The 23766-nt window shown below is 35.7% G+C and overlaps 1 protein-coding gene across 1 annotated transcript in view; it reads left to right on the top strand.

Moving 5' to 3' along the window:
- washc4 (WASH complex subunit 4) overlaps positions 1 to 23766 on the top strand; it is a 45616-nt gene that overhangs the window by 16864 nt on the left and 4986 nt on the right. Inside the window, exons 16-30 of the mRNA XM_056452429.1 lie at positions 3439 to 3546; positions 3623 to 3769; positions 5186 to 5265; positions 5362 to 5467; positions 5542 to 5658; positions 5733 to 5901; positions 9246 to 9400; positions 9473 to 9547; positions 9637 to 9741; positions 12720 to 12854; positions 12929 to 13037; positions 14103 to 14169; positions 15513 to 15599; positions 18435 to 18582; positions 18666 to 18762. Of these exons, the coding sequence (XP_056308404.1) occupies positions 3439 to 3546; positions 3623 to 3769; positions 5186 to 5265; positions 5362 to 5467; positions 5542 to 5658; positions 5733 to 5901; positions 9246 to 9400; positions 9473 to 9547; positions 9637 to 9741; positions 12720 to 12854; positions 12929 to 13037; positions 14103 to 14169; positions 15513 to 15599; positions 18435 to 18582; positions 18666 to 18762 (1705 nt within the window). The remainder of the gene's footprint in view (positions 1 to 3438; positions 3547 to 3622; positions 3770 to 5185; positions 5266 to 5361; positions 5468 to 5541; positions 5659 to 5732; positions 5902 to 9245; positions 9401 to 9472; positions 9548 to 9636; positions 9742 to 12719; positions 12855 to 12928; positions 13038 to 14102; positions 14170 to 15512; positions 15600 to 18434; positions 18583 to 18665; positions 18763 to 23766) is intronic.

Genomic DNA, 23766 nt, shown 5'->3' with positions numbered 1-23766 from the left:
AGATGTAAGATAAGCCTTTGGTGTCTCCAGAATGTGTCTGTAAAATTTCAGCTCAAAATACCCATCAGATTATTTTTTAAAGCCTCCTAGAATTTGCCCATTTTGGTGTCTGAGTATACGGTAGCTGTTTTTGTAGCCTGTGGCTTTAAATGCAAATGACCGTTCACCGTTCCCTTGTGCGTGTCTGTTTTTTTCATGCACTACGTCAGATAAACAGCACAGGATAAGCATACCTGTCACATTGGTATGTGAAAATAAGGGATATGCCCACCATAATAAGGGATTCCACCCCCCCCCCCCCCTTTAAAAAAATCCCCAAATTACTAAATATGTTCATTTGGAGCAGTTTCATTGTAAACAAACAGTTAAACGGTCAGTAATATGTTTTATTATTATTATTTACAAAAGAAATAGTATACATTAGCAGCAAATACATTAGCAAACAGTTCAGCTTATTAAAATTAATAGCTATTATAATGAAATAGAATCACCATATCCTCAGTTTCTTGTTTCACGTCCGCCATTTTCAGCATGAGTCAAAGCAATATCACTAAAACACCCTTGCTCTATTTTTAGATGCAAGGCTCATTGAGCTCAACACAAGATCAGCATTTATCACATGATCGCTCTCATCGGAATTCATTCATTTTCTTTTTGGCTCAATCCCTTTATTAATCTGGGGTCGCCACAGCGGAATGAACCGCCAACTTATCCAGCACATTTTTATGCAGCGCATGCCCTTTCAGCTGCAACCCATCTCTGGGAAACATCCATACACACTCACTCACACTCATACACTACGGACAATTTAGCCTACCCAATTCACCTGTACCACATGTCTTTGGACTATGGGGGAAACCGGAGCACCCGGAGGAAACCCACGCGAACGCAGGAAGAACATGCAAACTCCACACAGAAACTGACCCAGCCAAGGCTCGAACCAGCGACCTTCTTGCTGTGAGATGACAGCACTACCTACTGCGCCTTTGCGTCGCCCCTCATCGGAATTATTGTTTGTAACTTTAGGTAGGTTTGCTAACATGTGTACTTTTCATTGCGTCTACCTTAAACTTCAGCCGTTTGCATTTCTCGCGGTCTCCCTGTGATCTTAACTAGGTGCAGCTGGAAAGTGCGAGCGCATTGCCTCACATGCGCGTCCGTCAATTAAAAATAAAATAAAGAACTTGCCTGCAGATCGCACACCAGAAGCTCCGCTCAGCGACACGCAACGCCATGCGTTTCAGAATTCTAAACGTAGGTTTCTATCAGGGTACACACACCGGCACCTCAAGTCGGCAGCTGTCTGTGGCCCCCAGCCACTACTCGGGACACTTCATATTTCTGCCGCACCACAGAGCGCTATCTGAATAGTTTTATTTTAAATAACATGCGAATCTGCGTGTCTGGTGTGCTGTGTCGCGGCTCTGAGCGGCACATCCAGTGCCTCAGTCAAAGTGAATTCAGTGTGCATGGTTATTAGTCTCGGTGTACAAGCTCGGAACTTTAAACTAGCAAACAGTTGGCTGTAAAACTATACAAAGACACAAATGATTTTGTACTCTCTGCTTGGTCTGTGTCCGAGTCGTACATGTACAACTGAATGCTGGTCCTCTCACTCATGTTGCTTCTCTCTGTCTACCTGTCTGCTGCCAAACACAAATCGGGGGAGCTCTTGGCTCCACCCCTTGTTACGTTGGGCGGGAAGTTAAAACTAATTTTTATGTGAAGCAACACACCCCTAAAACAGCGAGCTATGTACACGCCCCCAAAATGACACATTTAACACATTATAATAAAACAATCTGAATTGTGTTTTAAACTGAACCTAAACTGGCACACTCAGATGAACCATAATATTAATATTAAATCTTAAAAAAGGGGTAAACTATGTGCCCTTTAATGTTTGTTTACCACCCTTCAGAGAAAAACTGGAAATACAGAAAAATACCTTTACGGCATGATAGCGGGATAGATCTGTAAAATACGGGAAAATCCTGGGAAAAACGGGAAGGTTGACAGGTATGAGGATAAGGCTGAAGCTGAAATACTGCTCATTAGTCAAAAATACCAAGTAAGTTCATATGACGTATTGGTGATGGAGTTTATTCAAGCCAATGCCGTTTGCAATACACACAGACATATTAGCGGTTACGGACACCAGGCAATCTTGGTGATTATAGCGGTTGAGAATTTTATACAAACATACTCTGTAATAAAAACATTTTAAACTTATAAAGCTTACAAACATCACAGAGAGTTGTAACAAATATTGTAATTCTAGTTTATTTCCAAAAAAGAATTTCTGTGGACATGTTATTATAGAAACATGGCGCCTGCCAATCAATTCGGTGGGCGGCGAAAATCGCACTCTTGCATCACGTTGAGGTGGGCCTCAAAATCATTGGGATTTGGATCCTATTTTAACATCAGGAAATTTACAAAAAAAGACTTCTTGTCTTTACATCATCCCAATGTGACAGTGACCACAATATACCTACACACGTGTCTGTTTAAACAGCTTACAAAAGTTGATTTAATTAATTCAATGCCCTCATTTTTCTTCAGAACACAAATGAAGAGATTTTAGATAAAATCTCAAAGCTCTCTGATTCTCCATAAACAGAAAAAGCAAAAAAAAAAAAAAAAAAAAAACATTATTAGAATATTCCTGTGTTTCATCTGTATACATATGAAGCTCCAAGAACACTTTTGCGCACCAAAAATACGACTTCGTAAAATGACTTTATTTGTCTTTGTCTTTTCTCCCGCATCAGGTCAGAGTGCACATTTACTACAGGCAGTACTAATTTTAGTTCACTATGTAGTGTCCAACATACAGTTGAAGTCAGAATTATTAGCTCTCCTGAATTATTAGTCCCTCTACATATTTTTTCCCCCAATTTCTGTTTAATGGAAAGATTTCTAAACGTCATAGTTTTAATACCTAATTTTGATAACTTAATTCTTTTATCTTTGCCATGATGCCACATAAAATTTTACTAGATATCAAGATATTAGTATTCAGCTTAAAGTGACATTTAAAGGCTTAACTAGATTAATAAGGCAACTTATGGGGGTAATTAGGCAAATCATTGTGCAAAACAGTGGTTTGTTCTGTAGACAATTGAAAAAAAAACATTACTTAAGGGGGTAATAATATTGACCTTCTAAATGGTTTTAAAAATTTAAAACTTCTTTTATTCTAGCTGAAATAAAACAAATACGACTTTCTCCAGAAGAAACAATATTATAGGAAATACTGTGAAAAAAAAATTCCTTGCTCTGTTAAACATTATTTGGGAAATATTTAAAAAAGAAGCTCACAGGAGAGCTAATCATTTTGATTTCAACTCTATAGCTAGTACGCTAATTTCATGATGTCTGGAACTCTTTTGTATTCTATGAGGAAGTGTATATATTGGTGTTTGTTTGGCACAGGCTGTAGAGCATACGTTCCACCGCCGCTCACTGGTCGTAGCAGATTCAGTGTCTCACATCACACAACAGCTACAGTCTCAGGCTCTGATCGCTATCTCTACGGCTAAGGTACGGTAGCATTACTCATAAACTAGCACTATAGGTCAGGTATTCTGGACAATGACAGGATTTCTTCTTCATTCAGAAACGAGTGATCTCTGATAAAAAGTACAGCGAGCAGAGGCTGGATGTGCTGTCAGCTCTGGTTCTGGCCGAAAACACTCTGAATGGGCCGAGCACCAAAGAGAGGAGATTGATCGTGTCTCTGGCTCTCAGTGTTGGCACTCAGATGGTGAGTAAAGATGTTGAGACTTTGAACGGTACATTCAGGTTATTTAACATTTTCAAGATGCGTAATGCCAAGAGATTTGTTTTATGTATTTTGTGTGTGTTTTGTTTTGTTTAAAGGCTTTAAAGGCTTAAAAGTTTTCATTAAAATATCCAAAAACCACTAGAATAGTCCAAAGACATGCACTGTAGGTGAATTGGATGAACTAAATTGGTTGTAGTGTATGAATGTGTGTGTCAATGCGAGAGTGTATGGGTGTTTCCCAGTATGGGGTTTGGCTGGAAGGGCATCAGCTGCGTAAAACATATGAATAATGTATAATAATTGGTGGTTCATTGCGCAATTTCTTCAGCAGTCTTGTTTCAAAGTTTTTGATATCTCCTGGAGTCCGGTAGGATGTAATGAAGATGACAACTCGCGTGAATGTCACGGTGGTATTAAACTACACCTTTGTTTGTTGTGAATAGATGCTCTCTAGTGGGGAAAATTATGTACCGTGCCTTTAATTCTGTTCCGTTTTAATTGTGTGTTCGGTTTTGTTTTATACTTTTCTCTTTGGGTCTGTGTTGTTTTGGTTGTTGTTTGTGTGTTTTGTTTTTTCTGCTTATTTTGTGGGTTCTGTTTGTATTTCTTTCTAGTGTCTGTTTTGTCATGTTTTGCTGTTTACGTGTTTTGTTTTTTTCAAAACAGTTTGTTTTTGTTCTGAGTTGTTTTGATTAGTTATGGTTTTGTTTGTGTGTTTGGATTTCTTTTCTATTCTATTTCGGATTTCTTTGATGTTTATGTTGTTAGGTTTTATGTTATATTTTGTTTTCGTGTGTTCTTATTTCTTTTATATTCTGTACCGTGTTGTGACCTGTTTTGATTAGTTATTTTTTTTTATTCTTTTATGTTCTCTACTGTGTTTTTGCTTTTTTTTTCTGTTTTGTTTTGTTAAATGTTTTGTTTTGACTTGTTTCAAGTACATCTTCAAATGTACATCTTGTGTACATTTGTTTAGTTTTTGTGTGCTCTCATTTCTTTTATGTTCTGTACTGTGTTTTTTGTTGTTTTTATGTTTTGTTAAATGCTTTGTTCTGACCTGTTTTGATTTGTTACAATTTATTTTTTGTTTGTATGCATTTTTATTTCTCTTATGTTCTGTACTGTTTTTTGTTGTTCTTTCCTGTTTTGTTAAATGATAAGTTCTGTTTTGTTTTGTTCGGACCTGTTTTTATTTGTTATTTTTTGTTTTTATTTCTTTCATGTTCTGTACTATGTTTTTGTTATTGTTTTTTTTTCAGTTTTTTTAAATGTGGTTTTGTTCTGGCCTGTTTTGATTTATAGCATTTTGTTTTTATGTGTTTGGATTTATTTTATGTCCTGTATTGTTTTTTTCTGTTTTGTTGAATGTTGCTCCGTTTTGTTTGTTTTACACAGAAAACTTTCAAGGATGAAGAACTCCTGCCTTTACAGCTTGTGCTGAAAAAACTAGACTTAATCAGTGAACTAAGAGAACGGTGAGTTACATTTGCTCAGCTAGCAATGCTACAATAAGCAAGAGCAGGTGTTAATTTGGTTTTACAAGTGCATGATGGGATATGCTTTCTCCTTAGAGTCAAAGTGCAATGCGACTGTGGTTTTCTGTACTGGCATCGTACTGTCTTCCCCATCTACCTGGATGACGTGTATGAAAATGCTGTGGATGCTGCCAGAATTCATGTAAAACAACCTTTCACTTGATTTTTAAAAAAATAACTAAATAATTTATTAATAATCGAATATATTTTCTCTAGTACATGTTCAGTGCTCTGAGAGACTGTGTGCCCACCATGCTACATGCCAAACACATGGAGTCATGTGACCAACTGCTGGAGTGTTATGACACTGAGATCATGGAAATCCTGAATGAGGTTTTATATATATAATGTTTTGTAGTGATTTTGCAAATTAAGCAAATATTAATTGTAGTTTTTTTAATCATTAGCACCTGCTAGATAAGCTGTGTAAAGAGATCGAGAAGGACCTGCGCTTATCTGTGCACACACACCTCAAACTGGATGACCGAAACCCTTTCAAAGTGGGCATGAAGGATCTGGCTCACTTTTTCTCCCTCAAACCCATTCGCTTCTTCAACCGTTTCATCGACATCAAAGGTAGGGCACATGAGTAAGTTGTTACAAAATAATTAACATTTTTAAGGGAACATATCTTGCATAGTGTATGCAGTTTACTATTAATTTTTGTCATAGCAATTTATTCTTTATTATTCTTTTTCTTTAAATCTTTAGACTTTGCATGGAGTAAATTTTAAGCAACACAGGCCTCACAAAATATATTTTAATTACTGCCCGAGTAATCCTTTAAAATATTATATTTTAGTGCTGTTAAATAATTAATTGCGATTAATTGCAAACAAAAGTTTTATATCTATCTATCTATCTATCTATCTATCTATCTATCTATCTATCTATCTATCTATCTATCTATCTATCTATCTATCTATCTATCTATCTATCTATCTATCTATCTATCTATCTATACATACATACATACACACACACACACACACACACACACACACACACACACACACACACACACACACACACACACACACACACACACACACACACACACACACACACACACACACACACACACACACACACACACACACACACACACACACACACACACACACACACACACACACACACACACACACACACACACACACACACACACACACACACACACATACATACATACATACATACATATAATATAATATAATATAATATAATATAATATATACATATACAGTGCATCCGGAAAGTATTCATAGCGCTTCACTTTTTCCACATTTGTTTATGTTATAGCCTTTTTCCAAAATGGATTAAATTAATTTATTTCCTCAAAATTCTACACACAATACCCCATAATGACAATGTGAAAAAAGATTTTTGGAAATTGTTGCCAGCCTTTGCTGTGAAGCTCTAAATTGAGCCCAGGTACATTCTGTTTCCACTGATCATTCTTGAGATGTTTCAGCAGCTTAATTGGAGTTCACCTGTGGTAAATTCAGTTGATTGGACATGATTTGAAGGCATACACCTCAAAGTCACCTTTGATTATTAAACCACACTGAACTGAGCTAAACTGAACTGAACTTAAACACTACAAACTGAACTACACTGTTCCTATTTACTGTGACCTTTTATGTGAAGCTGCTTTGACACAATCTACATTGTATAAGCGCTATACAAATAAAGGTGAATTGAATTGAATTGAACACCTGTCTGTATAAGGTCCCAGGGTTGACAGTGCATGTCAAAGCACAAAAAGGAGTTTGATTTCTCATGTGAAGTCAGTCAGTAGAGTTTGTAGGTAAATATTTAGCAGAGTTTGATTGTCCTTTAAGACATAAATTTCATTAAAATAGAAATAAAATACCATTCATTACAGTTAAAAATAAAACCTAAGTTGTTTTGCATTTTGTGATATTTTTTTTTTATTTATTTATTTATTTTTTTTATTTTTTTTCTTCCCCCAGTCATATATTAGCAATTGTTTTGCTAATATTTAAAATTATATATAAAAGACAGTCTCCCATTCACATTTTGGCAAAATATTTTGCAGTGTTTGCATGTCCTTTACTGCAAAAAATTCTTTAAAATAGAAGTATAATAACATTCATTACAAGTAGATTTTTGCCTAAATAATTATGGAATTTGTCTTTTTTTTCAGTTGAATAAAAGACTAAACCTCGTCTCGTTCTCGTGAACCCAATCTCGTGTCTCGTCTCATGGAGTAGGCGTCTCGTCACACCCCTACTATATATATATATATATATATATATATATATATATATATATATATATATATATATATATATATATATATATTTCTATTCCGCTAAAAGACCTGGATGGATGGATGGAAAAGCGAACATAGATAGACGGATATATAGACATAGATGGATGGATGGATAAATGGACAAATAGATAGACGGATATATAGACAGACAGATAGATTGATGGGTGGATGATGGATGGACATAGACGGACAGAAATAGACAGATGGATGGATGGATGGATAGACGGACATATAGACCGATGGATGGATGGAAAAGCAGACATGGATAGACGGATATATAGACATAGATGGATGGATGGATGGATAAACAGACAAATAGATAGACAGATATATAGACAGACAGACAGATAGATTGATGGATGGGTGGATGTTTCAGGTGTGTGGACAGAACCCAGATGGAGATCAGAAATAAAAAATATACTTTTTTTTAATTAGGAACAAAAAACTGGACCCAGAGACCAGAGGCCAACAGGGCTGGAAAAAAATAAAAAACCCATGGTGGGGTAATCAGTAATTTTAAGTAAAACAAAATAAAAAACCAAACTGGGCAGAAAAACAGACAGGCATCAAACGACACGTAACATAAGAAACGAATCAGCACAGACAAAAGCAAACTGGTAGAATAAATGGAGCAAACAAAGCCCTAAACGAGGAGCTCAGGTGAAACAAGTTAACAAAATGAACAGGTAACAAGACGGGCGGAGTCTGACTAATAGACAAATGAGCACATGGTAAAAGACACAACACAAGCCATGTGCTAAACACAAAACGAAAGCACAGACAAGAAAGAGCCAATGCAAAAGACAAACTAAACAAAACATGCAGCTGCAACACAACTACATGCAAAGACATGATCAGGAATCCCTGGCAAAAGCCAAATACCAAACAAACAGCAGACAAACAGACATGGAGCATGAACATCCGAATCCTGACAAAACTGTAACCACAGTCACCCAGTGCCAGAATCCGAATGCTATACACACACACACACACACACACACACACACACACACACACACACACACACACACACACACACAAATTACAGACATAAGTACACAGCTCAAGATAACTTGATGCTGTGCAGTCACAACACAGAAAAAAAGTATAGGATGATGGATGGACATAAATAGACGGATGGATGGAAAGATGGATGGATAGACGGACGTATAGACAGATGGATTGATGAATGGATGATGGATGTATAAATGGACAAATAGATAGACGGATATATTAACAGACAGATAGATTGATGGACGGATGAATGAATGGGTGGATGATGGATGGACATAGATGAACAAATGGATGGATGGATGTATGATGGATGGATGGATGGATGGATAACCGGACAAATAGATAGATGGACATATGGACAAATAGATAGATGGAAATATAGACAAACAGATAGATTGATGGATGGATGGGAGGATGATGGATGGACATAGACAGATGGACAAATAGACATACAGACAGATTGACAGATGGATGGATGGATGGATGGATTGATTGATTGATTAAGTGAGTTACTTATTTATCTGGGGATATTCAACTTTAAATGTTCATGGCTCATGATGTCCTATCGTTTAGGTTTATTTCTGATCAAATCTTCTATCTCCTGCAGCCTATGTGACTCACTATCTAGACAAGACATTTTACAACTTGACGACCGTGGCTCTTCATGATTGGGCGACGTACAGTGAGATGAGGAACCTAGCAACCCAACGCTACGGTTTGGTCATGACCGAGGCTCATCTTCCCAGCCAAACTCTGGAACAGGTGTGTGACACAACAGATCCTCTCAAGAACTATGTTACATTCAACATGATGTCATAGTTGAGTGTCTTCTAGGGGCTGGACGTCCTGGAGATCATGAGGAATATTCACGTCTTTGTGTCTCGCTACCTTTACAACCTAAACAACCAGGTAAGGCTTTACCTCTGAGGTTATTGCTCTATAAGTGCTATGCTTTGTGTGCTTGTTATCTGTAATACATCTTCTGTATTGTGTTTTAGATCTTCATTGAGAGGACCAGCAACAACAAACACTTAAACACCATAAACATCCGCCATATCGCCAACTCCATTCGAACTCATGGAACCGGTATCATGAACACAACGGTTTGTAGAAATCCTGTCAGGATCCTCTTTTCTCAAAATCAAAACAGTAAAGCCCTCCATTATACCCACAGAATCATTCGAATTTTAAGAAAGTATGCTGCAAAACTTGTTATACTGTATACAGTTGAAGTAGGGCCGTACAATATATCGTTTCAGCATCTCAATGTGCAAATCTGCAATAGTAACATTGCAGGATGTCAAGCGATTTCAAGTGAATTTAAACCATTTGATCACACAAGAAATTATAAAGTTTGCTACTTTAACAAATATTAATTGTGTTTAATTATTTATACAATGAAGACTATGAGAATGGAGGAACTATGACAACAATTTGTATGCAAAAACCTGGAAGCGAGATAGCATTTTAGCAGTTCTGGTTCCCCCACCAAAAAGTCAATGGGTTTTTTGAATGGGATTTCAGGTTAAATCGCTTAAATAATGTTTGTGGCTTACACAAACTCAAGATACTTTTTATTTTGTTCTATGACATAAAACACATCAGTAACATCACACTCTCGATTTTTAAAAATCGGTTACGCTTCTTTAAAAAGATGGTTGCTATCATGTTGCTAAATGGGACTACAGGCAGTGTCGTAGACATTATACATCATCGAGGTGATAACAGATATAACTGTTTTATAACTCAAATATTTACACTCCTTAAAATGTATAGCATATGTGACTGTGTGGGCTGCTTTTCGCTGTACTTCGTGACAAAAAATATAACATTAAATGTTGTTCTCTATCCGTGATGCAACTAGCAGGCATATTGTCCCTCACGCCTCATTTCTGTCTGTTACTAAGGTAAGCGGGCTGTATGCATGCGAGTGATACACTTATTTAAATATGTCTTAATATAATACTATGTAGGTACTTTTATACAGTTGTAAAACTTTTACAACAACCGTAAAGCAAAACAAAATTTATTTTTTCTCATGCAAAAAACTATCCAAAAGGCATGTACGTATATACAGATGTGTTTTTGCGTATTTATTTGTTTATAATATATAGCGTGGATTATAATATAATAAACCGAGAGATTAAATCTTTGCCATGGACAATATTTCTAAAATTAAGCTTGAAAAGTTGTCTGTAGGGCAGCAGTAGGTAGTGCTGTCGCCTCACAGCAAGAAGGTTGCTGGTTCGAGCCTCGGCTGAGTCAGCTGGCGTTTCTTTGTGGAGTTTGCATGTTCTTCCTGTATTCGCGTGGGTTTCCTCCGGGTGCTCCGGTTTCCCCCACAGTCCAAAGACATGTGGTACAGGTGAATTGGGTAGGCTAAATTGTCCATAGTGAATGAGTGTGTATGGATGTTTCCCAGAGATGGGTTACAGCTGGAAGGGGATCCACTGCGTAAAACATATGCTGGAGAAGTTGGCGGTTCATTCCGCTGTGGCAACACCGGATTAATAAAGGGACTAAGCTGAAAAGAAAATGAATGAATGAAGTTGTCTGTAGCAGGGTGGTGCTGAGGTCACAGGCGAGCGCCCGAAGGCACTGTAGTCCGTGTATAGCCTAATGTTAGCTTTTCAATTCTTGCGTTTGCATTTAAGATCCAAAAGTGTGAAAAGTTGTATTTTCGTTTGAGGATTATCCGGCTGGACAAAACGTGTAAGTGTAATGAACTGTGTTTGAACACAGACCTTATTATTTGCAATCTTGAAAAACCTATGGGAATTTTATCGAGGGAACCAGTCAATATTTTCAGCCCCTTTAAACAATATTTTTATTCATTTGTCTACAGCACAAACCATCATTATACAGTGACTTGCCTAATTACCCTAACTTGCCGAATGAACCTAGCTAAACCTTCAATCTTTACTTTAAGTGTAATGCTAGTGTCTGGAAAAATATCTAGTAAAATATTATGTACTGTCATGGCAAAGGTAAAATAAATCCGTTATTAGAAATGTGCTGAATCTTCTTTCCATTAAACAGAAATTGGGGGTCAGCGCCAATAGCCTAGTAGGGTTGCACGGTTTACCAATACTATGGCTCCAAAATACCAGTGGCACCACTGTAGTTTGTAAATGGCAGTATCGTCTGCTTAATAGTCTGTGCCTTTAAGTTTGCAAAACTGTGTAGAATTCGCACCTTTTATGGTAGCCTATTGCACATTTTCTAAGGCTTCAGTTTGAACACATCTGAATCGATTCATTTCTGTTCCTGTCAATATGATTTAGTAGCTACAAAAACTGCAACAATCTCTTTAAAAGAACGACTCACAAAGTGAATTTTTGAATTACTTTGGATTGTTACCTGATAAGACTGGAAAAAAAATTGATGAAAAACCCAAAATAGCAACAGGAATCAATGAAACAAATTTTGACCACTTCATATAGGCTATTTATTTAGGAAAAAATGCTTTTGTAACAAATTTCATTCGGTATAATTTGTACCTTTATTGTAATGTATTTTTGTTGGTCAGTTGTCTACTAAATAAACAAAAATAATGAATACATTTTAGGTTATGAATTACAGTATCCCAGTTATGAATTACAGTATCGCAATACTACTTGATATCGTGATACTTCAGCTGATATAGTATCGTAAGATTAATTAATGGTATCACAACAACCCTATAGCCTAGTGGTTAGTGCGTCAACATATAGCAAAGAAGTACTCAAGGTGACACAAGTTCGATTCCCGGCTCGAGGTCCTTTGCTGATCCTTCCTCTTTCTCTGCTCCCCTCACTTTCCTGCTCGTAATCTCCACTGTTCTGTACATTAAAGGTGAAAACTCTGAAAATAATTATTATAAAAAAACTAATTAGGGGAAAATATAAATATGAGTTAGTCATTAACTGTAGAATCACTTTGACAGGATCATTTGAATCAATGAGTTTTTTGACTTGAGAACGCATGCAATCGTGTCTGTCCAGTTCACTAATGGATTATCAGGTGTGATTTGTGAACCAATTTAACCGGTTAACTGATACATTTTTCCACTTGTACTTGTACCATCTTTATTTCTCCTCAGGTGAATTTCACATATCAGTTCCTTCGCAAGAAGTTCTACATTTTCAGTCAGTTCATGTACGACGAGCACATCAAATCCAGACTCATCAAAGACATCCGATTCTTTAGGGAAACCAAGGATCAAACCGACCAAAAGGTAATTTGGTCTCCGTTGTAGTCTCATTTTTTGTTTAAGCGATATTACTTTATGTTGACATGTGTGCTGTTTAGTACCCGTTTGAGCGAGCAGAGAAGTTCAACCGTGGTATCAGGAAGTTGGGTCTTACTCCAGATGGTCAGAGCTACCTGGACCAGTTCAGACAGCTAATCAGTCAGATCGGTAAGAGGATTTTAAACACATCTAGGAATCTTTTCTGTTATCTTATTGTCAACTTTGTTGTACATGTTGGGATGCTTTAAGGAACACTTCACAAAAAAAGGCTTATTTTAAGTCCCCTAAAGTTAAACAGTTAAGCTTTACCATTTTTTGAATCCATTCAGTCGATCTCCAGGTCAGGCGAGAGCACTTTTAGCATAGCTTAGCATAGATCATTGAATCAGATTAGACAATTAGCATCTCACTCAAAAGTGCTCAGAGATTTTTCCTTTTAAAAAGTTTTATGCTTCTGTAGTTACATCGTGTACTAAGACAGATGGAAAATGAATAGTTGCAGATAGGGCTAGGAAATCTACTTTCGTCCAGCGTAATTAACAAGGTACTTTGCTGCCATGTTATAGCTGCAACTGGTGCAATATTACACAGCACCCAAAATAGTTTTGAATCATCTCTAACAAATGTTAGAAAAAAAAGAATCATGAAGCGACTCAGAAATTAGGAAAATACATAGTTTAACAAAAATGATTAGACATGTTAGTTTGATATTAAAGAAATATTCCAAGTTTGTGTGAAATCAAAATGTATAATGTTTATTTTTCTAGCTTACGTTGTTCTTTAAGTGAACGATAAAGCTGTGCAAGTTAATACACAGAAATAAAAAAATAATAATAATCTTCAATCAATCTTTTGCGTTTGGAGTGGCAGTTCTTCTCTGTTGACATCAGTTTGACGACTTCAACAGCCACCATATTCTTAACCACGCTCCTCTAACCGTTAGTTTGCTATGAGGGAATGATGCGCAAAAAAAATCCCTGCCCACTACGTAATATACAGTTTCAGTTAGAAGTACATCAACATACTGAAATTAAAGTCTCAACAACTTCTGGTTCATGCAAACTTTAAAACACTAAAGCAGAACCCATAAAAATTTAGTTGAAAATCTCAAAAACTTGATTTAGAAATAGATTACGTGTGTACTGCTAGATACTTTCAGCTAAATAAGCGTCTCTATGCACTCATATAACAAAAATTAAAGCAGTCAATTCAGTTATCTATCTTGTCTTCCAGGCAATGCGATGGGTTATGTGCGCATGATTCGCTCAGGAGGCCTGCACTGCTGCAGCAGCGCTATTAGGTTGAGCATCACCTTTACTATACACAAACATTAATACCTATAGCATCCTAATAATTGATTATTACTACATATATAATGTCTTAAAGGGATAGTTCACCCACACTGTACATTCATTCATTCATTTTCTTCTCGGCTTAGTCGCTTTATTAATCAGGGGTCGACACAGTGGAATGAACTGCCAACTTATCCAGCATATGTTTTACACAGCGGATGCCCTTCCAGCTGCAATCCATCACTGGGAAACACCCATAAAAACACAGGCCCCATTTACACTAATACGTTTTAGAATTAGTGTAAACTAAGAGTGTGTGTGTGTGTGGTGACGTGATGTGCGTTTTCAGCTGTGTAATGTAGACGCAGAACTGAAATGCTGGGTAAAACGCTAGTGTGAACGTGGATGGTTTTCATTCTAAAACACCGTTTTAAAACTAAAACATACTAGTGTAAACAGGGCCTCGTTCACACACATACACTACGGACAATTTAGCTTACCAAATTCACCTATAGCGCATGTATTTGGACTTGTGGGGGAAACCGAAGCACCCGGAGGAAACCCATGCCAACATGGGGAAAACATGCAAACATCCACACAGAAATGAAACTGACCCAGCTGAGGCTCGAACCAGCAACCTTCTTGCTGTGTGCCACCCCATACACTTAACACTTTAAAAATCCTTGTAATAATTTGCACAAACTCATTGGAAGTAAATTTTACTATCTTATATCAATTAACAATTAACTTGTCAATATCATGTCAAATTTACTTATTGTTTAACCTAACACTCCTAAATTAATTAAAGGTAATTGTCTTTCATTTTAAATCCATATTTATCTTTCTTTAAGTTTAAAAATGGATTAGTTACTTTACTTTAAAGTCAACTTAACTTAAATTGCACATAGTTTGTTTGCTTAATAATTTGAATGTAACAGGCTAACTCAATTTATTAAGTAAAGCCAACAAATCCCTTTTTACAGTGTAAAAATTTAAATTCCGTCATCATTTACACTTGTCCAAACCTGTATGAGTTTCTTTCCTCTGTTGAACACAAAGGAAGATATTTTGAACAATGTTGGAAAAACAACAGCTGTGACTTCAATTGTGTTTTTGTTCCTATTATGGAAGCCCATGGCTGCTTCGTTCAACAAGAATGTCTTGTTTTGTGTTCAGCAGAAGACAGAACCTCATAAAAGTTCAGAAGTGAGTAAAGAGGGAGGGAATGTTCATTCTTGGGTGATCTGTCCCTTTAAATATCTATACACACATTACACACAGAGGGTATGAACATTATAAAAGTCTTTTTACGAAGTATTTAGCATGGTATTCACGCTGAAATGTCTTCCAGGTTTGTTCCTGATCTAGAGGACATTGTGAACTTTGAGGAGCTGGTGAAAGAGGAAGGCCTTTCTGAAGAGACCCAAAAAGCCGGCAGGTACTGGATATCACCTCATGTCACTTAATCAGCATCCTTATCACATGCCAGATTGTAAACGATATGGGAAACCATTAATTAAATTTAATAAAAACAAATGATGAATTTAAAAAGTCAACTGGATCTGCGGGGAGGTCAAGCCAGCCTCTCCTTAACCCCTGTGGCTCTGCGCTGGTTGTGGAAATTCAAAATTGACCCAAAAACTATTACGATTGGCTAAGATTGGCAAGGAAAATTCGAAAAAGTGCATTAACCGGCATACTAAGAGCCACGGAAATTAATAAAAAAATAAATAAATAAAGTAAACAGCCAAGGCTAGTATTACAATTAAGCCATGAAACGTTTGTCATTTATTTGAAAATAATGATTAAATCCATTTTCCCAGAGATGGGTTGCGGCTGGAAGGGCATCTGCTGCGTAAAAACTTGCTGGATAAGATGGCAGTTCATTCCGCTGTGGCGACCCCGGATTAGTAAAGGGACTAAGCTGAAAAGAAAATGAATGAATAAATTGATATTGAAAACAATACACACAATATTGTAATCTTAAAATTAGAACAATTAAAAATAAATAATTTTAAAACTTTAATAATAATAATAATACAAATGCTGTAACGATGATAAATTAAAATATAATAAAATGGCTATGATAAATCATAAATTTAAAAAAAGTTAATACGTTAATATAATAATAATAGTAAACAATACTGCACAATGATGATAAAATATAACAAAATGGAGAAATAATAAATCATAAATATTCATTCATTCATTCATTCATTTTCTTTTCAGCTTAGTCCCTTTATTAATCTGGGGTCGCCACAGCAGAATGAACCGCCAACTTATCCAGCATATGTTTTTTACGCAGCGGATGCCCTTCCAGCTGCAACCCATCACTGGGAAACCCATACACACTCATTCGCACACATACATACACTATGAACAATTTAGCTTACCCAATTCACCTGTACCGCATGTCTTTGGACTGTGGGGAAAACCAGAGCACCCGGAGGAAACCCAAGCAAAAGCAGGGAAAATATGCTAACTCCACACAGAAACGCCAACTGACCCAGCCGAGGCTCGAACCTACCTACTGCGCCACTGCGTTGCCCTAAATCATAAATACAAATAAGTTAAATATGATAACAGGAAAATTAATAAAACTAAATAAAAACCTTGTATTGATGAATAAAATAATTACAATAGATACATTAATAATAATAATAGTAATCAGGATTTAGTATTTATTAATCATCGCTGCATGAACGATAATAAAATAGTAACAAAAACAATATCAATAGCAACAAAGAGTAATCCAAAATGAAATATATAAAGCGTCGATAATTAAATAAAAAAACATTGACGGTAATGATAGTTATGAACAATAATATTACACAATAATTTGTCATTAATAGTAAATACAATGCATACTAAATAATATTATTAAACCATGCTGCAACAATGATTAAAAATAATTTGATAGCAATGAGCAATGATAAGTCATAAATACAAATAAGTAGGATACTAGCAAGAACATTAATAAAACTAAATAAAAATATATTGTATTCATCGATAAAATAGTCACAATAGATACATTAATAATAATAATAAGGTTTTAGTATTAGTTATCGCTGCATGAAAGATAATAAAATCAATATTAATAGCAATAACAAGAATTCATTATTAAATAAAGCATAAATAATTATTCATATTATTCATAACAATAATTCATAAATACCAAAAAATCTATATAATAACAAGAGCATTATTAAAACTCAATAAAAACATTACATTAATGAATGACAGTCAAAAACAAATACATTAATAATATATAGTAATAATAATCAGGTTTTAATATTTATTATTTATCACTACATGAAAAATAATAAAATAACAAAAACAACAATAATAGCAATAACAATAATTCATTATTACATAAAGCATCAATAATTATTTATATTGTTCACAACAATAATTCATAAAAACAAACATTTATGCATTTATAAATGACAATCAAAATAAATACATTAATAATGTAAAATAATAATAATAATACTAATCAGGTTTTAATGTTTATAAGTTATCGCTGCATCAAAGATAATAGTAATTACAAAAACAATATTAATAACAAGAAATCATTTTGAAATAAAGCATCAATAATTATTCATATTATTCATAACAATAATTAATGAATACAAAAATGGTTAATATAATGACAAGAACATTAATAAAACACAATAAAAACATATTACATTAATAAATGACAATCACAATAAATATATTAATAATATAAATAATAATAATAATCAGGTTTGAGTATTTATTAGTTATCGCTGCATGAATAATAAAATAATAACAAGAACAGAATAGCAATAACAATAATTCATAATTAAATAAGGCGTCAGTATTTATTCATATTATTCATAACAATAATTAATGAATACAAAATATAAATATAACATAAGAACATTACTAAAGCACATAAAAACATTACACTAATAAATGACAATCACAATAAATACATAATAATCAGGGTTTAGTATTAATTACTCATCATGATAAAGTTTAAATAACAATAATGATTCATTATTAAATAAATAATTATTTATATTATTCAAAACAATAACTCATAAAAAGATACATATAATAACAAGAACATTAATAAAACACAATAAAAACATATGAAGAGTTCGGATGCAAAACCTCTTTTCTTGTAAATGAGCATTTTCTATCAGGCTCCTCTGATTACGTTCAGAAGTTAATAATAATAATGCAAATATTAATAATAATAATAATGCAAATATTTATTAATAATAATAATAATATATCTTTTTAGCCAACTGGACTGTGTGCTAAGCGACCTGACCAGCAACTCTGCCGAAGGAACTGAGTACTTCAAGATGCTGGTGGGGGTTTTTGCACCAGAGTTTCGCAGCGTCAAGAACATGCACTTGAGGAACTTCTACATGATTGTTCCTCCTCTGGTGCGTCTTCGGCTCTCTGATGTGGAAATCTTCTGTTGACTGCTGTTTCTCTTGCATAACGTTATTTCTGTTCTCCCTCCCAGACCGTAAACTTCGTGGAACACTCCATCAGCTGCAAAGAAAAGCTGAACAAGAAGAATAAAGTGGGAGCTGCGTTTACAGACGATGGTTTCGCCATGGGTATGTCAGTCAATGGCTTTGTGTTCAAGATGGTTGAAACGTCATATTAACAGGGTTCCCACATTTCTTGAAAGTACTTAAATTTCAGACCTATGAATTCAAGGCCTGGAAAGTATTTATATTTCTATTCTATATTCGATATTTTTATTTATTTTCCTGGGAATAATATTTCTAAAGGAGCTGTTGACAGAATTGAACCAGATTTTGGGAAAAACCCAAACAATACAAACATAAAAATAAAACCAAACAAAAAACTCACAAGGAGAAAGTACTGAACTACTGAAATGTTTTTAATACTTTATATAAAAGGTCTTTTGGTGATGGCAGCTTAAAGACACCTCTCATATGGAGAATGAAGTCACATGAATTGCTTGGATGAGACTTTTCACTTCAACAGAGTGTAAAAATCTTGATGGTCCTGTGGGTCTCTATCAAATCTGATCTTTATTTTGTATTCTCTATTGAAGTCAGGTGATTGGCTGGGCCATTCTACCAGTTTCCTTGGCTGTGTTTTGTATCATTGTCTTACTGAAATGTCCACTATGGTTTCATCTTCATCCTCCTGCTAATGTAGATGTTGGACTGAAGCAGCTGATATTAATTTACAATGAGAAAGGGTAGAGGCTTGCTGAATAACTAGTGAGAGATTTCAGCTGCTGTCTGGACTTTCACTGCCTTCCTACACCTGCCTTTCTTCATGTGTTCAATACTTTTTCCTTGTATCAATGAATTTTATTACGCACAACTAAATTTGTAAGCTAATAAGATTTGTATTCTTTGCATATATGGATTTCTTTGGTTGTTACCAACATCCAGGGAAAATGTTCAGTTTTCCCCTTTATAGGTCCTTGAAACTACTTAAAGAGCCCATATTATACATGAAATAGGGTCATATTTAGGTTGTAAGGGTCTCCAACAACAGTCTAATATGCATGCAAGGTCATAAAACACTTTTATGGTCTTATAATCTGCATTTATTTTTACCTAATTATACCAGCGACTCCCATATGAATCGTTCAGTGATTCATTTGTTCCCAAACACCTCCTCAGCGCGAAGCTAATCTGCGCTAATTGGACCGATGACAGCCTGCTGCGATTGGTCGACAGTGACAGCCTTCAGCACGAGACAGAGTGAAATGCCCAGCTGGTAATCAACTATATAAAAGTAGTCACAGTGCACACGCGCTTCATAGTGTAAGGCTTTTTTCACACACACACACACAACCCTCCTCAGAAGAACTGGGGGAAGCGACGCGAGTCTCTCTCTCTCTCTCTCTCTCTCTCTCTCACACACACACACACACACAACGCTCCTCAGAAAAACTAGGGAAAGCGACGCGAGTCTCTCTCTCTCTCTTTCTCTCTCTCACACACACACACAACGCTCCTCAGAAGAACTAGGGAAAGCGACGCGAGTCTCCTAGCCTCTCCCTCTCCCTCTCTCACACACACACACAACGCTCCTCAGAAGAACTAGGGAAAGCGACGCGAGTCTCTCTCTCTCTCTCTCTCTCTCTCTCTCTCTCTCTCACACACACACACACAACGCTCCTCAGAAAAACTAGGGAAAGTGACGCGAGTCTCCTGTCTCCTAGCTTACGATCGCCATAGCAACGACAAACAGCAGTGGAACGCGAGCTCACAAAAGCCTTTAACTTTAAATCCGTAAACAAAGCGGCACGCGTCGCGTTTTTAACGTGGCTTACATGTGATAAGAGAATATAAAGAGTAACGGCGTGTACTGTACCAGGTTAACAAGTAACAAAACACAATAAATACATAATTTGCAAGCTAGAGTAAACGAGGCAACAATTTTAATCGCACTTACTTACACTAGTGAATAAACCTCAACCACTGACTCTTCACAGTTTCATCTTTGGGTAGAGACTGTCAATATTATCCATCTGAGCACAGCGTGACTTCATTGGACCGGCGGCGTCTGTGTGTGTGTGTGTCTAGTGTTTTTTCTGTGTTAGTGGGCGGGGCCGCAGGTTTCAAATCTCCCTGGTTTGCGTGCGTAACTACTGGCGAGGCTTGTGTTTCGTGGCTGCGTCATCGCGAAACACCTAATGACTCGTTATCAAGACGACTCGTTTGAAGCACTATGAGTCGACTCTTTTATAGATGAATCAATAGTTTTAAACACTGTACACTTACAGATTTAAGCCTTAGCTGGATATTTCACTTCACTTAGAGCTGTGTTACACACTACATGGAAGGGCATTTTCAAAAACCCATAATATGGGCTCTTTAAAACAAATTTGAAATTAAATTGGTTCATGGTGTTATTTCAGCAATTGTACTGTGCTGCTGTCAAAAAATGGAACCAGAGTGTGCGCGGGGTCTTTTAATCATCAATTATGAGAAAAAGTCTTAATAAGAGCTTTTACGAGCTCTTAAATTTTGTTCAAGCGTTGTCCATAGTGTTTGACTTCAAAAAAGCATAAATATATTTATTTTTCTCCTAATATTAACAACAGGGCAGGGGAGGGGGGGGCAGTGCCCCAGTGTCAACAAGCTTAACCCCAACCCCCTTTGGCCCCCCCTAAATTTGGACGTTTATTTTTGTCACAACTAAAACCCATGGAGAAGCGAGATTACCCATCTGTGGCAGACAGAGATATGACTGAGGCCTCTCTCACGTGCTCTCTGTGTCGCTCGCACTCTCTCTCTCTCTGCTTTCCTTGACTTTCATCAAGGGAAAAATCAGCACATCAGTTTTCCTCATTCGTCAAAAGTTAAGCCCCAAATTGACACAGCACACAGGTAATAGAAAGATTCAACTTCAGTCATTCTCATGTTGTGAAACACTATTAAAATGTCCACTGTTGATTATATTAGAATTTTGTTTTCCATAGAGATTTAAAACTTTTAATATAGGAAATTCTCGGCTATGCAGAGGCTATTATTAATCAGAAATTGAGTGTACACAGTTATACGTTATGCAGTCTTGAATTTACAAACAGCCAGGAAGTACCGGAGAACAGATGTAACACATTGAGAACATTTAGTTTTTAGTCATGCTCATGTAAAAGTCATATTCAACTCCTGTAATTTCATTCATTGTTTTTTTTTAGTAGAGACATAAAGCACGAGTCTTCAAACACATCACTATTTAAAACACATTTTTAAACATAATAGTTTAACTCATTTTTTAATAACTACTTTTTTGTCTTTCCCATGGTGAGAGTTAGGGCATAATATTTACTAGTTATTTTGCAAGATAGTTGTATTCAGATTAAAGTGTAATTCAAAGACTTAACTAGGTTATGTTAACTAGTAAAGTAAGAATAATTAGTCAAGTTATTGTATAATAACTTGGTTTGTTGTGCAGACACTCAAAAATATACAGTAAATGTTTCTTAAGGAGGCTAATAATACTGACCTTAAAATAGTTTTATTATTATTATTATTAAAATAATTTTATTCAATACAAACTGTAAGAAATAAGACTTCTTATGACTCCAGAAGAATTCTTTTTGTTTTATAAGAAATACTGTGAGAATGTCTTTGGTTTGTTAAAGATCACTTGGAAAACATAATTTAAATTAACGGGAGGGCAAAAAAATGGACTTCAACTGTATCTGTTAAAGTTTACAGGTGTAAAAATGTGCCTTGATGTACTTGAATGTTAGAAATGTGTTATTCACTATAATACAAAGTTACTTGTCAAATAAATTAACATGGAGGATTTATTTGAGTTTAAGTTAATTAGCTTGTTTGTGAAGACTGCAGAGTGATGCATGTAAAAAAATGACTTTGAATAATTGTTATAGTAGTTTGTGATGTTTAAGTGCCCCTGCCCGGCCCCTCCAATTACTCTGGTCTAGAAGAGCCACTGGCTAGGGCGCATCCAGCCAAGCTCATCCATCCAGGTGATGTCATGTAATTTGCGACAAATGTGGGAAGGTGATGTGACGCTCTCCATATGTAGCTAAACCATAGAGCGAAACAGAAGGCAAAATGGGAAAATGTAAGTTTGCGTACTCCTGGTTAAAGAAAGATACGTTTAAATAGTGGCTGAAGCATGTCGCTGAAAACAACAACGTAATTTATTCTTTCAAGCTTTGTTTCTTCCAAGCTTATCTGAGTTTTGTTGCATGGTTGTGCTCCATTGATTTATTTAACTACAACTGTTTATTAAATTAAAGGTTTGATTAGAACTTGGTGGATTTCTTCATTTAAAAATCTTACATTCAAATCTTGTATTTTATCAACATTTCAGAAACCTCATTTGAATATTACCAGTATCAAATTTTACTGAAGTTCTTTGAACATGACTTAAAAACGGTCAGATTTTCTAAAAATGACACATTGAAAACATCATCATTACTCAGACATTTAAGTCTACATATGAAGTGTAAGTGAAATGTTAAGTGCAGTAAGGACTTTCATGGTGCTACATATTCTGGTGGAATTAAAAAGGGTGCTTGATTTGAAATGAATGGTGCTTTAAAATGTCATTGAATCTGCTGTTCATTAAAGAGTGGGAACCCTTTATTAAACATTTACATAAAACGTCATGTTAAAGGTGCTGTATGCAAGTTTTTGACTCTTCTAAAGCATAAAAATGCCATGATATGTTTGTAGATATTTAAGAAAAATGCAAAGTGAACATTCTTGTCTATCTGAAAAACAATGCTGAAGTCAGATATTCTGCTTTGGAAATGTCCTTTCCATGCCAGAACGCTGTCTTTGTTTCTGTTCTTTTAACCTGCCCACTGCCACTTTAGCCAATTGTGTTGCCTTGGTGGGAAACAGTATATTTAATTCATTCAGTCAGAAAGACTCTCAAAGCATGCGTCAGTAACTGAAATGCGACCTTCAGTGGACAGTAGCAGACTCTGAAATGAGACGCAGATTCAGAGTTCCACAGGAGGTTATTAATTAGCAAATAATATAAATATTACGAACGTAAACATTAGGTTAGTAGGTTACATTATAACCTCATGTCCTAACAACACACTACGTAACGAGATTTTCACTGATAAGCCTACATTTTAC

This window comes from Danio aesculapii, chromosome 25 (assembly GCF_903798145.1).
Source record: "Danio aesculapii chromosome 25, fDanAes4.1, whole genome shotgun sequence".
Lineage (NCBI taxonomy): Eukaryota > Metazoa > Chordata > Actinopteri > Cypriniformes > Danionidae > Danio > Danio aesculapii.
The sequence above is the reverse complement of the archived record's forward strand: the minus strand, read 5'-3'. Positions and strand labels throughout refer to the sequence as shown.